The sequence below is a fragment of the Leptopilina heterotoma genome, unplaced genomic scaffold (genome assembly GCF_015476425.1).
Source record: "Leptopilina heterotoma isolate Lh14 unplaced genomic scaffold, ASM1547642v1 Lhet_190, whole genome shotgun sequence".
NCBI lineage: Eukaryota > Metazoa > Arthropoda > Insecta > Hymenoptera > Figitidae > Leptopilina > Leptopilina heterotoma.
Window position 1 is genome coordinate 325445 of NW_025110909.1, and position 15912 is coordinate 341356.

At 29.7% G+C, this 15912-nt stretch overlaps 1 protein-coding gene across 4 annotated transcripts in view; it reads right to left on the reverse strand.

Annotated features, from left to right (window-relative positions):
- The window catches only part of LOC122500705 (cell growth regulator with RING finger domain protein 1-like), a 219211-nt gene that overhangs the window by 145112 nt on the left and 58187 nt on the right, over positions 1–15912 (reverse strand). For 3 of the 4 annotated variants that reach the window (XM_043609763.1, XM_043609764.1, XM_043609762.1), the window contains exon 2: positions 10636–11280. The exons of the other annotated variant lie outside the window; for it this stretch is intronic. In XM_043609763.1, the coding sequence (XP_043465698.1) occupies positions 10636–10733 (98 nt within the window). In that variant the 5' untranslated portion in view covers positions 10734–11280. The remainder of the gene's footprint in view (positions 1–10635; positions 11281–15912) is intronic. 4 annotated transcript variants of the gene reach the window in all.

Here is a 15912-nt window from a genome sequence, read left to right on the forward strand (position 1 = left end):
ATATACATTATTTAAAAAAACCCTGGTAGATGTTACCTAACTTTTCAATATCTGTTTTAAAATTTATGAAATGTTTTTCTTTTACTATATATATCATTTCTAGAAACTTTCTTTTATGATAGTTTGATTCTGTATTCAAAATTGTCACTTTATTGAAGTCGAAATTATGTTTGTTTTTGGACGCATGCGTAGCTAAGGCTGTATTCGTTTTTTTATTTTTAACATCTCGAGCATGTTCTGTCATTCTAGTTTGCAGAAATCTTAAGGGGTTACACCACTTTGACCCGTTCAAAACATAAGCTTTTTCAACAATTTTTATTGAAGAATAGAAATTTTTTTAGGAAAATTAAATTACAGTAGGGTATTGTACTACTCTTGAACTACAAAAATATATATAAAAATTTCTTTTTTTAAATTGTCGGTTTGACAGATGATATGTTAAAGTGCTTTAAAAATGTATCGCCATACGGTGGACACTATAACTCGGTGCAGAATTAAGCTAGACCAAAAAGTAAAAATGCTTTAGTTTCTGTTGCTCAAAATCTAGCGAAATACGTACCCGTTTCAAAAAAAATTTATTTTTCGCAAATTTGGCATCGATTTGAAGGAAAAAGTCCATATTTTTGCCTAAATTTCATTATTTAAAGTTGTCTAGAAAATTTAAATATTAATATTTTAAAAAATCCGTACGTATTTTGCTAGATAATTATATCACAAACAAAATAAAAAAAGAACTAAGAGGATCGATTGAAATTTGTGGCATCCAGAGTGTCCACCGATTTTAAAAATACAGTTTTGAGAAAAACGCGTTTAAAGTTTTCATTACAATGTAAACGTTGGCGCGCGACCCTGCTTGAACAGTTCAAAAATTGTCTTTTTACTTCAGATATCGGTATATAACTAATGACATATCATTTTGGTAACCATAAGGAGTATTTTAATCAAAAAAAATTTTTTCAATTTTTTGAAAATTTCAAAGTGGTGTAACCCCTTAATGATTCTCCAATGTACACACTATCACAATTAAAACATGGTATTTTATATATGGTGTTAATTTGTTGTTTTTTTCAACTTTATCTTTAGTTGAAAATAAAATATTTTTTTGAATTGTATTTTCGATCAATTGAACTATTCTTATATTGAATTTTTTAAAATGTTATAGAAGATATTTTCAAGGTCTTTGATGTGTGGTAATGAGATAGTTGAATACAGCCTTAGCTACGCATACTTCCGAAAACAAACATAAATTCGATTTCAATAAAGTGACAATTTTGAATACGCAGAATCAAACTATCATAAAAGAAAGTTTCCAGAAATGATATATATAGTAAAAGAAAAACATTCCATAAATTTTAAAACAGATATTGAAAAGTTAGGTAACATCTACCAGGGTTTTTTAAATATTATAATAATAATATAACCCAGTTACCTACATTACCACCATCCATACAATCTCTGTAGTATTAAAATCCCTAAATCTCTATAGAATTGATATCTGAAATTTCTATATTATCACTATATACAATATAGGGATAAAAAATCATCCTTTTAAATTTTAATTATATAACAACCACCCCTGTCCGTCTTTCCCAGAAAGTAGTCAGCTTAGTGGTTTGCACTTTAATGTGCAAAAAAGTTCCTCGAGATGGCGCAGTACTCACTACTCGTCAGCAATATTCGTTACCTCATTCATTATTGTATTTGTTGTGTTGAAATCGGTTAGAAATCTCAACTAAATTTTATAAAAAAATGTGAAAGTAAAAAAAGTATTAACATTAAAAACTATTTTAATGTTGTAAAAAGAGCATATTGTTTAAAAAGTGAAAATGTTTTTAATAAGTAGCCGGCAAAGCTTGCCTTAGTTTAAAAATTTTAAAAAAAGTTTAAAACTTTTAAATTTTTATTTAATATTATATTTTTTATTCATTGTATACGTTCATGTTTGTTTTTGTCTTGAGTAAAATTTCATCTCAAATAATAAATAAAAAAATGGATTAAAGTTAACCCTCCGTCACACACCTAGGGAGGGATTCCCTCTACGGTTTCAGTATTTTTTAAATAACTTTTGTTTTCCTCATTGCAAAATAAAATCAGTTTCTATACCTTTCGACAATTTACTCCTCAACACATTTCTAAAAAAACATTTAGTTTAAACATAATTAATATTTAATTATGAAGCTTCAAAGCCAGAAGAAACTCGAAAAAGTGAGGTTATGTTAAATAAAAAAATCAAGTTTTAAAAACATTTTTTGTTCCACTGTTGGTTGATGACAAAATTATATTATAAATATAATTAAAATAAATTGTTTAATGATTTTTTTGCTTATTTGTTAATGTTACATTATTTTTACATGTCGAGTGGAATTTCTTTGAAGATGTGCATTCGTGTAATTAATTTTTATTTTTGAGACCGAAAATTAATTTGATTAATTTTATAATTTAGAATAATTTACTGCATATTTGTAAGTTTGTGTTAAAACTAAATTTTTGTTGATTCCTTTGTTTATGTTGTAATGTTGCTTATTTTACAATGTGGTGAGCGATTCCCTCTGAACGTGTGTAAGGTCGGAATATTTTCTCATGTGTGTGACGGAGGGTTAATGCTATTTATATTATCTAAATTTGTTTTCTTTATTTTAAATATACTATTTATCTATGACTTTCCTTTAACTTTTATTATAAATCAGTTTATCTGATAATTTAAACGATTTAAACGAAAGTCATCAGTTTATTGTACAACACATTTATGTATTTTCATACTAATTATTCAATTGTTCTATCATCTTTTATGAGTTAAAAATACAATATTATTTCTTATCGTGTATTTTTTACATCACTAACAACAAGATTTCATTATAAAAACAAATAATTTATTCGTTTCTATGATATTTTTCTATTGCTTTAGTGAATTTTGAGCGAGTGTTGAGAACAGCGCCATCACGTGTTACTTTTTGGCACATGAAAACGCAAACCACTAAGCTGACATATTTTTCCTTCAAAATACATAGGAGTCGGACTGGGGTGTAACAACAAAAAGAAAAAAAAAATTTTTATTAATTGAACCACAATGATATAATATTTAAAATACTTTATTTTACAAAAACTTAATTATTTTCTTGACAATGCTTTATGTAAGTATACACTTTTTCCGGATTTTATACAAGTATAAAAAAATTATAAAATCAATTGTTACTCTCAAAAAAAAAAATTTTTTTCAGTGCTTTTAATTTAAACTTGATAAGGGTAGTGGCTACTACCGAAACTTTGTTTTAACAACAAAAGTTAATAAACAAACAATTGTGGAAAAACTGGCCTACAAATTATTTAAATTAATATATTAAAAATTCACAAAAAAAAATTTTTTCATGTAATTAAAATTAAACTTTATTATTGAAATTTTGCCGAGTGATAGTTTAAATTATTACTAGATTATAATTATAAATTTTTATTTATTAATTAATTATTAATTTTTTATTTCATATAAAACTTTTTAATTAGTTAATAATTTAAGAATGATTTTTGCCACCTGAATAATTATTATTATTTATAGCTATTAAAATTATAATAATTATTATTTTAAACAATTTAGTAATTTGTATTATTATTATTATTATGTTTTTATAAGAATTATTTACATTTATTACTACATCCCGGGCGTTAAAAAAGTTTCGAAACCATTTCTATACTTTTTCAACTGTTCGCTATTTCTAATTTTTAAATTGAAATAAACTATAAATATAAATTACGTTCAAAAACTTACCCAGGTGCGAATTTGGCGAGGGGTGAACAACTCTCATTCAGGGCGTACGAAAAATATATTCCCAACAAGGAATACTTAAGAATACTGAGAATATTTGGGAATATTTGGGAATATGGAATACTCAGAATAGTTAGACAAATGTAAGAATATGTTTAAATATAGGGGAGGGTAGGCTACATTGAACCGGGTATTTTATAAAGTCCAAGAACTAATAAAATTTTACTAATTTCGATCAGGTTTTTGTATCAAAATTAAGCTGAAGTACTCCTTTAGTTAATACACACGTTACAAACACAAATTATTATGATTAAATAATTAAATTTAATTTTTTTCTAACAAGTCACACTTTTCTTATTTTGAAGGATGTGTGTCTACATTGAACCACCTCTAATAAAACACTACAATTTACTTCAAAAATAATATTTCCACTTACACATTGTAAAAAATCTTATTTTCCACTCAAAAAAATAGAAAATTGTTATTTAATTGTTATTACTTGTTAATATAGGAGATTAATGTATTTTAATGTCAGGTTAGGTAGGTAAAGTGACAGTTTGAGTTTATCTCGTTCACAATTGTGATGAAAGCATGTCTTCCAGTATTTTTCTTACTAATTAGTAGAGCAGACAATTTTACAACTCTTAAAATTGAAAATTCTTTGCTTTTTCGGGTGGTTCAATGATGCCGCACTCACTGTATTCACATGACATTCACAACAAAAATTGTTTATAATAAATTTGTGTAAGATTTAAAGTTCTTTATCACATCGGAATATTGAAGTTGACACCCTAAGCGAAATAAATCGCAAGTTTACTAATTTTTAAAACTTCCTATTTCAATAAAAAAACGTCATTATAATTCCACCAAATTTTTTGTTTTGTACGTGAAAAACAGTTTTTTTAGTTTTTCTTTGTAAATAATAAACCTACGTGCCCGAAATTTTTGGACATAGTTTGTTTCAGTAAAACTAACTTATATATTAAATATGAAAAAATTTCACTCAGTCATTTCTCAGAAAATTGAAATGGTTCACTGTTGACGCTGGTTCAATGTAGCCTACTCTCCCCTACGCGAATATTAAGGAGAATATCGAAGAATATGTTTGAATATAAAGAAATATGCCGAGAAATATTATATGAATATGTTTGAAAAGAAGAGAATATGTTATCGAAAATATAAGATTATTATATATAATATTTAGAAAAATTATAGAATAATAATCAATGTTTCTTAAGAAATATTAAGAAAAAGCGGAATTTATTAAATTTACCCTTTATCTTTAAAAACTCTAATTTATTCTTTTAATTATATTTTTGAGTGTTATACCCCTCGCAAAATTATTAAAAATAAGTCTTAGAACTGATGTTTTCGTATACTGTCAATCCTTTGACGTATTTCCAATCATATAACCAAAAGCTGGTTAGTACCTTACCCAGGGTGGTCACAAGTTTCACTTTATCAATTTCCCTGACAATTTACCGACATTAAAGTTATTTTCTATTATAAAATATTTTTACAGCAGAATATGAAAGTTTACGGAAAACGAATAAAATTTATGAATTTTAATAATTTATAAAAATTATAATTATAACCCTCCCTGAATTCAAATTATTTTTTATAATTTTCAACTAAACTTCCCAGGTGCGAATTTAGGTTGGCCGCCAGAGTTTGAAGGTTGGCCCAAGGTTGGCCTAACTTTGGCAAGCGAAGTTTTGGTTGCCAGAGTTTGCCCAACTTTGGCAAGTACTAGTGCCCACAGTTGGCCCGACTTTGCAAGCCAACCATTAAATGCAGAGTTTAACCAACCGTCGGGCCAACTTTGGCGACAAAGGTTGGCACAACTCATCAAAACGTCGTTCAAAAGACTTTCAGTTTCGGTTGGCCGAACTCTGGGCCACGGTTGGCCCGACGGTTGGCAAAACTCAAGAAAAGCAGTATAATTGACTTATAGTTTTTTGGTCGGCCGAACTCTGGGCCACGGTTGGCCCAACGGTTGGCAAAACTCTAGAAACGCAGTTTCATCGACTTAAACTTTCTTGGTCGGCCAAACTCTGGGCCACGGTTGGCCTGACGGTTGGAAAAACTTTGTGAAACGCAGTTTAATTGACTTACATTATTTTGGTCGGCCGAACTCTGGGCCACGGTTGGCCCGACGGTTGGCAAAACTTTGTCAAATGCAGTTTAAATGACTTAAACTTTCTTGGTTGGCCGAACTCTGGGCCACGGTTGGCCCGACGGTTGGCAAAACTATGTGAAACGCAGTTTAATTGACTTACATTATTTTGGTCGGCCAAACTCTGGGCCACGGTTGGCCCAACGGTTGGCAAAACTTTGTCAAATGCAGTTTAAATGACTTAAACTTTCTTGGTTGGCCGAACTCTGGGCCACGGTTGGCCCGACTGTTGCAGCTTTAATATACATTTAACGTTATATATTCCCATGTAAGCGTAGCGTAGTGGTCAGTGTATAAGTCTTTGGTGCGTTAGGTATGGGGTTCGATCTCAGTGAGCGTTAGATATATTCGAAAATGTATGTATGAGATTGTGTTTAATAATAATAGGTAAAGGTCATATCTGATGTTCCCGCTAATAATAACGTGATAATTGTATAAATAATTTAGTTTTTTAATAATTTTTTACCGTTGGCAGTTGAAGTTGGCCAAACTTTGAAAATTGTGGTTGGCCCAACTTACGCATCTAAAGTTGTGCAAACTTTGGCGTCAGTCTTTGGACCAACCATTGAAATGTATAGTTGGCACAACATATGCATTGTAAGTTGGGCCAACTTCCCTATGAGTTGTCGGGCCAACCATCGTCGCCATTAGACGGCGAACCGTTATCATCTGTATAAGGTTGGCCCAACCTCTGGCACGAGAAGTTGGACCGACTTTGTAAAAGTTGGCCCAACTATGGGCCGACCAAAAAATCGCACCTGGGTTCATATCTGACTCAATTATTTTAAATAATTTTCCGATAGTTCTTCTAGAATAATTCAATTATTTAAATGCAAAACTCAATTTCTTATAACTGTCCATGTTTTTTCTTTAGTTATTAAGGTATAATATTTTCAAAAAACTAATAAAGAAATTCTTACAATTAATTTTTTTTAATATTTTAAAATAATTTTTGAAAGAAAATAAGTAGTTTTTTTATTTATATGCAATTGAAAAATTTCCAAACAATTGAAATTTGGTAAAATCTTTTAAAGATAATTTCATTTCTTAAAAGAATTTTTGTTTTTAAAGAAAACTAATTAATTTTTTGATGAATTTTAATTAAAAATCTTGAACATGATTTTTTTCTCCAAAATGTTAAAAGTAATTCTAAAAAGTTATTATTTTTGTATGTATTTAAATTAATGGAAATGTGTATTTAAAAATACTAAAAATATTGAATTTTAAAAAAAAATTTAAATTAGAAGCTAAATTTGTTTTTAAATTTATATTTAAAGATTTTTCATTAACTCTTTTGATAATTATATTATTTTCAAAATTTGCAATCTTCAAAAGTTGATTTTCGAAAATTGTAATAAAATACCGTCAACTGGGGCTATTTTGTGCATCCGGGGGCTATTTTGTGCACGCGAGTTTTTTAATGAAAAAAATTATTAAAATGAATTATTTTAATCTGCTATTTTGTTAAATGAAAGTTGGATTACATGACAATAGAGAGCACTAAATGTTATTATTTAATTCTTTGGCAATTAAGAGAAAAAAATTCCTAAAAACGGAAAATTTGTTTAAAAAATTTTGAAAGTTCGGAAAAATTATACCAGATCTTCTAGAGTTTTAATGTGTCTCATAAACTGTGTTAGATATTTGTTTTCAATTGTGTTGTGATGATACTTACGTAATGCGCTAACTTTTTATTCATTATTTTAAGAGAAAAGTGGAAAAAACTGAAAAACCAGTATTCCATGGGGCTATTTTGTGCACTTAAAAAAATCAAATATTTTTCATAAATATTTTATTTAGTAAGTAAAGAAGATTCTGTTTATCATTTTAATACATTTTTGTCTTACTTTTCTGTCAAAAAACTGTAAATACGTTAATTAAAATCATTAAAACGATTAAAAGCTCTACCGGTGCACAACGTAACCTCAAAAAATGAACTTTAATTAATATTTATAAGTTTTTAAAATTAGTTTTAAAACTATTTTCTCGTTTCTCTTAAAATAACTTGAAAGTCATATTAGATATTAATATGTTATCTATTTAACCTTAAAAATATTTATTTCAAGTTTTTTAAAAATATCATTCAAAACCATTAAAAAAGCTCCTATTGAAATGATGTTTTAAAGTTATTTATAAGTGTTTAAACGATCATTTTATAATTATATTAGTATATTATTATAAAATATATATTAAAAAAGAAAAAAATTTTATTTACTATCTGCGTAATATACAATTTAAAGAAAGATTGTTAATTTTTAGTAAATCCAGATTTTAGCAAAATTTTAGTGCTTTATTTTACATTTTTTGTATAATATATCTACAAAAAAAATTTTACTAGGTCATTCTTTTTTTAATTTACTCTCAAATATATACACAAAAGATTTCATGAAGCAGAAACGATTAAAAAAATTGTTTACGCAACATTATAGAAAAACAAAGTTCGATGCACAAAATAGCCCCATCCCGGGAGTTATTGTGTTCACGACTTTCAATGACTATAACTAAGACAAAAAAATTTTTTTCTTTGCAAAATTTATAGGAAACCTTCAGAAGGATGTCCACAACATATATCAAAAGTTGATTTTCTTTATTCTCTTAATTCTGAATTTAAATAAATCTTTGAATCAAAAAAAAGCTATTTGGTGCACAAAATAGCCCCGGTTGACGGTACTTGAAAAAAATTAGTTAATTTCAATTAAATTTTACAAAATTTCAATTATTCAAAATCTTTTTAATTGTATATTTCGAAAATTTAAATAGAAAAATTATTCACACCAATCGTCCTCATGTATTGCATCTTCTCTTACAATAATTGACTCTGTTTTTTAACTCGAGTGTCGAAATAGCAGAGGATTTTGAATTTCCGGAGCCTTAACGCGTATAAATTTAAAATGACAAATGTAAAAATATGTTACAGTTTTCTTGAAACATGTTCTTACTGCTCGTTAATATTATAGAATATGTCAAAATATTGGAGATTACTTAGGATTATATGGAAATATATAGAAAATATTAAAGAATATAAGTGAATACTGAAAATATTAAAGAATATCAGTGAATACTGAGAATATTGAATATATGCTGGAAAACATGGGAATACCCGTAGAATATACATGTGAATATCTATCGAGTGTACGAGGAATATCGAAGTTGTTCACCCCTCGGAATTTGGGTTGGCCGTCAGAGTTTGAAGGTTGGCCCAAGGTTGGCCTTACTTTGGCAAGCGAAGTTTTAGTTGACAGAGTTTGCCCAACTTTAGCAAGTACTAGTGCCCACAGTTGGCCCAACTTTGCAAGCCAACCATTACATGCAGAGTTCAACCAACCGTCAGGCCAACCTTGGCAAGAAAGGTTGGCACAACTCATCGAAACGTAGTTTAAAAGACTTTCAGTTTCGGTTGGCCAAACTCTGGGCCTCGGTTGTCCCGACGGTTGGCAAAACTCAAGAAAAGCAGTTAAATTAACTTAAATTTTCATGGTCGGCCGAACTCTGGGCCTCGGTTGGCAAAACTCAAGAAAAGCAGTATAATTGACTTACGGTTTTTTGATCGGCCGAACTCTGGGCCACGGTTGGCCCGACGGTTGTCAAAACTTTGTGAAACGCAGTTTAATTGGCTTATATTATTTTGGTCGGCCGAACTCTGGGCCACGGTTGGCAAATCTCTGTGAAACTCAGTTTAAATGACTTAAACTTTCTTGGTCGGCCGAACTCTGGGCAACGGTTGGCCAGACGGTGGGCAAAACTCAAGAAACGCAGTTAAATTAACTTAAATTTTCATGGTCGGCCAAAGTCTGGGCCTCGGTTGGCCTAACGGTTGGCAAAACTCTGTGAAACACAGTTTAAATGACTTAAACTTTCTTGGTCGGCCGAACTCTGGGCCTCGGTTGGCCCAACGGTTAGCAAAACTTTGTCAAATGCAGTTTAATTGATTTGTACTTTCTGGGTCGGCCAAACTCTGGGCCACGGTTGGCCCGACTGTTGCAGCTTTAATATACATTTAACGTTATATATTCCCATATAAGCGTAGCGTAGTGTTTAGTGTATAAGTCTTTGGTGCGTTAGGTTAAGGTTCGATCCCAGCGAGCGTTAGATATATTCGAAAATGTATGTATGAGATTGTGTTTAATAATAATAGGTAAAGGTTATATCTGATGTTCCCGAAAATAAAAACGTGTTATTGTATAAATAATTTAGTTTTTTAATAATTTTTTACCGTCGGCAGTTAAAGTTGGCCAAACTTTGAAAATTGTGGTTGGCCCAACTTACGCATCTAAAGTTGTGCCAATATTGGCATCAGTCTTTGGACTAACCATTGAAATGTATGGTTGGCACAACATATGCATTTTAAGTTGGGCCAACTTTCTTATGAGTTGTCGGGCCAACCATCGTCGCCATTAGACGGTGAACCGTTATCATCTGTATGGTTGACCCAACCTCTGACACGAGAAGTTGGACCGACTTTGTAAAAGTTGACCCAACTATGGGCCGACCAAAAAATCTAACCTGGGTAATTTAATTTAATACTACTTTATCCTGAAGTTTTAAAAAAGTTTTTAATTCCATAGTGCAAAAAAGGTCAATTTTACTCCCTAGGAATAAAAAAATACAACTTTAATTCCTAGGTTGAAAAGAAGGTGGCTTCCTAAGTTGTTCATTTTAATAAAAAAATTAACAAAAATTAATAAATAACAATGTTACATACCTCATAATGAAGAGAACAATTCCACAGAAGCAAATAAGAACAGCAAGTACGGAGAAAATGTTGGATAATTCCGCCACTGAAACCAGCATTGCCGTCATTTTATTCCCACTCAGGTGAATATTACACACGTTTTGTTACACTTTGAAAATTAAAAATCACTCCCCTCTCTTTTCTTAATGATGACTCCTCCAATGGAATTTTAAATTCCATAAAGTGTCCCACTAAATTTCGTCTCTCATTCAATTGACATTGATGTAAATAAACATTTAATTGACGCATCCCATCAATTTTTTTCAACGTCCAAATTTTTCAGTATAAAAAAATAGTTTTAAAAAATTGTTTATTATCAAAATTATTATATTCTCATTAAAATAATTGTAACGATATTATTGATAATGAAGAGACGTTGAATGAAATGAGATTATTATTAATAATGTCCAATGGTGAACGAAAGAACATTGTTTCTTCGTTTTAAAAATAAGTCGAAATGACAATAAAAAAAAATTATTCTTCTTCAATTTCTTTGCCGGCGAGAGGACGTTTTTTTCATCGAACTCTTCACCGGTCCACTTTAAAATTACACAAGGCTCATGACTTTAATGTTCTCAGCAAAGTTCCTCCCCAGGATCGAACATGGTTGAAACTCTAAAATAGACAAGTAAAAAAAATTTTGTTTACAAAAATATGAATGAAATTTATTTTTTTATATCTAAAAAACAATTTTTGCAATAATATTAATTTTAAAAAAATATTAAAAATAATTTTTGCAATAAAATAGGGGAGAGCGGGGTTGAAAGTGCCGGGGGTAGGTTGTGCCGTTGCTTATATCTCAAAAACGAAAAAAGATTTTTAAAAACTTGAAATGAGAGATGTATTATTTTACGCCTGCGCACCTTTGGCAGCCATTTTAATTTCATTTACTACACGAAATAAACAGTTGTTAGTAGCTTGGTGCTTTGACGCTATGTTAGTATAAATTTTTAGGTGTGCAACTTTTGGTCTATTTTTTAAATGGTTGAAGCTATCAATGACCTTTTTTCACTGCGCAATGGGGCTGATTGTGCCTTTTGCTCGGGGATAATTGTGCCGCAGTCAGTGGCAATTTTTTAGAATGCGAGAACATACAACATGTATGGGAAATTCCACGTGAAACATAGTTATTAGTTGTATCAAATGTAATAAATTAAAAAAAGTAAAAAATGGCATTTAATAACACAGCCACACAAAAAAATAAAGTGTCTTGATCTGGGGTCGAGACATATGTATTCCGATGCATTTCGATGCGCTGAATCCGAATCCGCCATCAGAATTTGGCCAATGGGTCCTGGTTTCGTCCTAACCTCAAAAAATACCCTAAAGTCGTTAAAATGGTCACTTTTAATTTATCAAAATTGAATCTAACCGCACATTGTTAATTTTCTAAGATCCCTTAATTTAAATAAACTATTCTATAAGCTTTTTAATTCAAAATTCATATAAAACATTAAATCTATCGAACCTAACCTCAGAAACACATCTAAGATTCCAAACAAACAAATTATACCATACACAGCGCAATAAAAAATAGGTAAGCTCATGAAAGTTCCAACTTACGTGTTTCTATGACTGCTGATTACGAAGCCGGTGTTAGTTTATCAAAATTCAAAATGGCGGATCCAATATGGCGACCGATATAATTAAAATTTGTTTGGATTAGCTTGAAAATCGTTACTCGGGGGTTTTTGGGGTCGCTGATGACGAATCTCATGTCGGTTTCTAAAAATTCAAAATGGCGGATCCAATATGGCGGTCTTTATTATTTTAACGATTTTTTAAAATTTATTACTCGCGGGTTTTTGGGACCTTTGATAACGATTCCTATATCAATTTTTATTACCTTAAAGTCTTACAAATTGTTTTCTAACAATTTTTTCTAACAATTCGTACGACTTTAAGATTATAAAAATTGATATACGATTCATTATCAAAGGTCCCGAAAAACCGCGAGTAATAAATTTTAAAAAATCGTTAAAATAATAAAGACCGCCATATTAAATCCGCCATTTTTAATTTTTAGAAACCGACATGGGATTCGTCATCAGCGACCCCAAAAGCCCCCGAGAAACGATTTTCAAGCCAATCCAAACAAATTTTAATTATATTGTTCGCCATATTGGATCCGCCATTTTGAATTTTGACAAACTAACACCGGCTTCGTAATCAGCAGTCATAAAAACACCTAAGTTGTAACTTTCATGAGCTTACATAATTTTTATTGCGCTGTGTATGGTATAATTTGTTTGTGTGGAAGCTTAGATGTGTTTTTGAGGTTAGGTTCGATAGATTTAATGTTTTATATGAATTTTGAATTAAAAAGCTTATAGAATAGTTTATTTACATTAAGGAATCTGAGAAAATTATCAATATGCGGTTAGATTCAATTTGATAAATCAAAAGTGACAATTTTAATGATTTTAGGGTATTTTTTGAGGTTAGGGCGAAACCAGGACCCATTGGCCAAATTCTGATGGCGGATTCGGATTCAGCGCATCGAAATACATCGGAATACATATGTCTCGACCCCAGATCAAGACACTTTATTTTTTTTTGTGTGGCTGTGTAATCTGCTTTTTGATCTAGGTGCACAATATGCCGCGTGCGAGCGACCTGCACGCGGAGATTAATTATTTTTTAAAATTCATTAAACTTATCAGATTCACTCTAAAATTTTTTGAAAAAACTTCTTAGTATTTTCAGGTACATTTTAACCAAAAAAATTTTTTTATCGAATATCTTAAGTTAAAAAAAACTTAATTTGTTCATAAAAAATTGGTATTTTTTAGTATAAAATGGGAAAATTTTTTTGTTAACATATTATTCAATAGTAGGGGAGACTAGATGCGGTTGTTACGCTGTGCAGTTGTTCCAAAGAGAAAAATGTTTAGTTTTTATGTACGAACTTACTGCAATATGTTTAAAAATTATATGCAAGCTTTACAAGTAAAAAATAGGCACATTGGTTTTTAGAGGCCAAAAGTAAATATTTCTCTGCCTGATATTTTTTAAATAATTAATAGACCTTTATACTTAACAAAGTTCATTTTTTTAATCAATTCTATGAGGATTAAGCTTTAAAAAACTGCCTTGGTTGTCCACATTTAGTGTAAACTTTTTTAATAAAGTGTTTTATTGTAAAAAATGTACCTGTTGTGCAGTTGTTACAAGTGATAATGAGAACGGTTATTTTTTATAAAATTCAGCAGATTTGTTTGAAATGTAAAATATTTGTCAAAAATGTAATGTAATCACACTCATTTTTTGTGAAAAATCTCATGGTTTTTCTAAATTCGTCTTCAAAATAAATAAAAAAAAAATTTTTTTAAGTTTCTTTCATTTCGAAACAATATTAATGCTGCCATCTCTATTGAACTGTCACGTACTATTACGTTGAGCCAAAAATGATAAATAATTAATAAAAATGGTTATAAAAAATTATTTGTCTTCAATTTAGAAATTTTATAGATGATTTTTGGTATTGTAACAACCGACATTTACTTTGTGCAGTTGTTATAATTTACACGCTTTCACTCAAATGCTTCTAGTTAATTAAATAATAGACATAGAGCTAAATCAATTATGGCCTTTTAAAACTAGATAATATACCTTTGATTTAATCGTTTGACCAAACAAATTGGAGTTAAACTCTAATCACAGTAACTGTTTTTATCAAAATTGTAACAACTGCACCTAGTCTCCCCTAGAGAAGAAATCAAAACTATTCTTCTTTTGTCAAAAATTAGAAAGAAGCAATATTTTTCGAGTTATCTGATATTAAAAAGTAGGTCAAAGAAAACATTCAAAAAACGAAAATTTTTGAAAATTCGTAACTTAAAAATTTGGATTAAATCGTTGCATATTATTTTAATCTATTCTGATGTTGATTTACTGTGTATTTGCATGTTTATAATAAATAATATCATTTGCTGTAATTTAAACAAGGTAAAACTCTATGCGGCACAATCTGCCCCAGCGTCGGCACAACCGGCCCCGCAGCGAGAGTCGTTGGAACGCATCGCCGCGCTGCAAAATAACATATTTTTATTGGAAACTATGAAAAATTGTTAAAAAGTATAAATAAATTCAATAACTACATAAAACTCTACACCAAATAGTTCATAAATAAAAACAAATAGTTGTTATTTTACTATTGTTTTCTTTCATTTTGTCGAAATCGGCACTTTCAACCCCGATCTCCCCTATTAATTAAAAAAATATTAAAAATAAAAAATTCGTAAACAAAAAAAACGGAACATAACTTATTTTTCCTAAATTTTTTAAGAATAAAATTTTTTATATAAAATGGAGAGAAATTTTCACATATACTCATACTCATATACATATAATCATAAGCAATTAAAAAAAAATTATAGAAAGTGAATTTATCATTCGGCAGTTAAATATTAAGAAGAAAGAAGCTATCAATTATCCGAATCAAATTTTTACTAAATAAATTAAATATCTTAAATAAATCTCTATAAGCTCTTAGATTTCATATGTATCGACAGCACAGCTGCCCGAATACAGAAACCTGCTTAATCTGAAAAATATTTTCGAAATTAATTAATAATTTCAAAATTATCAAAGAATCCAGAAAAAAACGGTAGCATGGTGGGATACGAGCCCACGACCTTTCTATTGCCGGTAGACTGCTCTGACCACTGAGCTACATGCACCCCGAGATTCTCCGAATTCTTTGACATATACTATCCCTTCCTACGTTATTTTAATGATAACGTAGGAAGTTTCTTAAAGATGGTAAGCCTAGTATTTCAATTCATAGGCAATTATAATTATAGAAAGTGAATTTATCATTCGGCAGTTAAATATTAAGAAGAAAGAAGCTATCAATTATCCGAATCAATTTTTTTTTTTTTTACTAAATAAATTAAATATCTTAAATAAAACAAAAAATGTTGTCAGAGTTGAACATGGTTGCCAGAGTTGGGCCACTGTAGAAAATCAATGAAATATTTAGGTAAATGATTAAAAATGACCTTCAAATGATTGAATGACACTTTGGAATGAGGAAAGGAACCATGAAATTAAAATAAAATCCCATATTATACCTAACAAATATACCTAACTTTAGATAATTTATTCCTCATGAACAAAATCCAAAATTGAAAAAATGAAAAAAGGTTATCAAAAAATTTTTTTCCTTTCTTTTCAATGGAAATGAAGTTTTTAACACCTCTTTAAGTGAAAAAATGAATTTCTGTTGCAAGTACGCTTATTTTA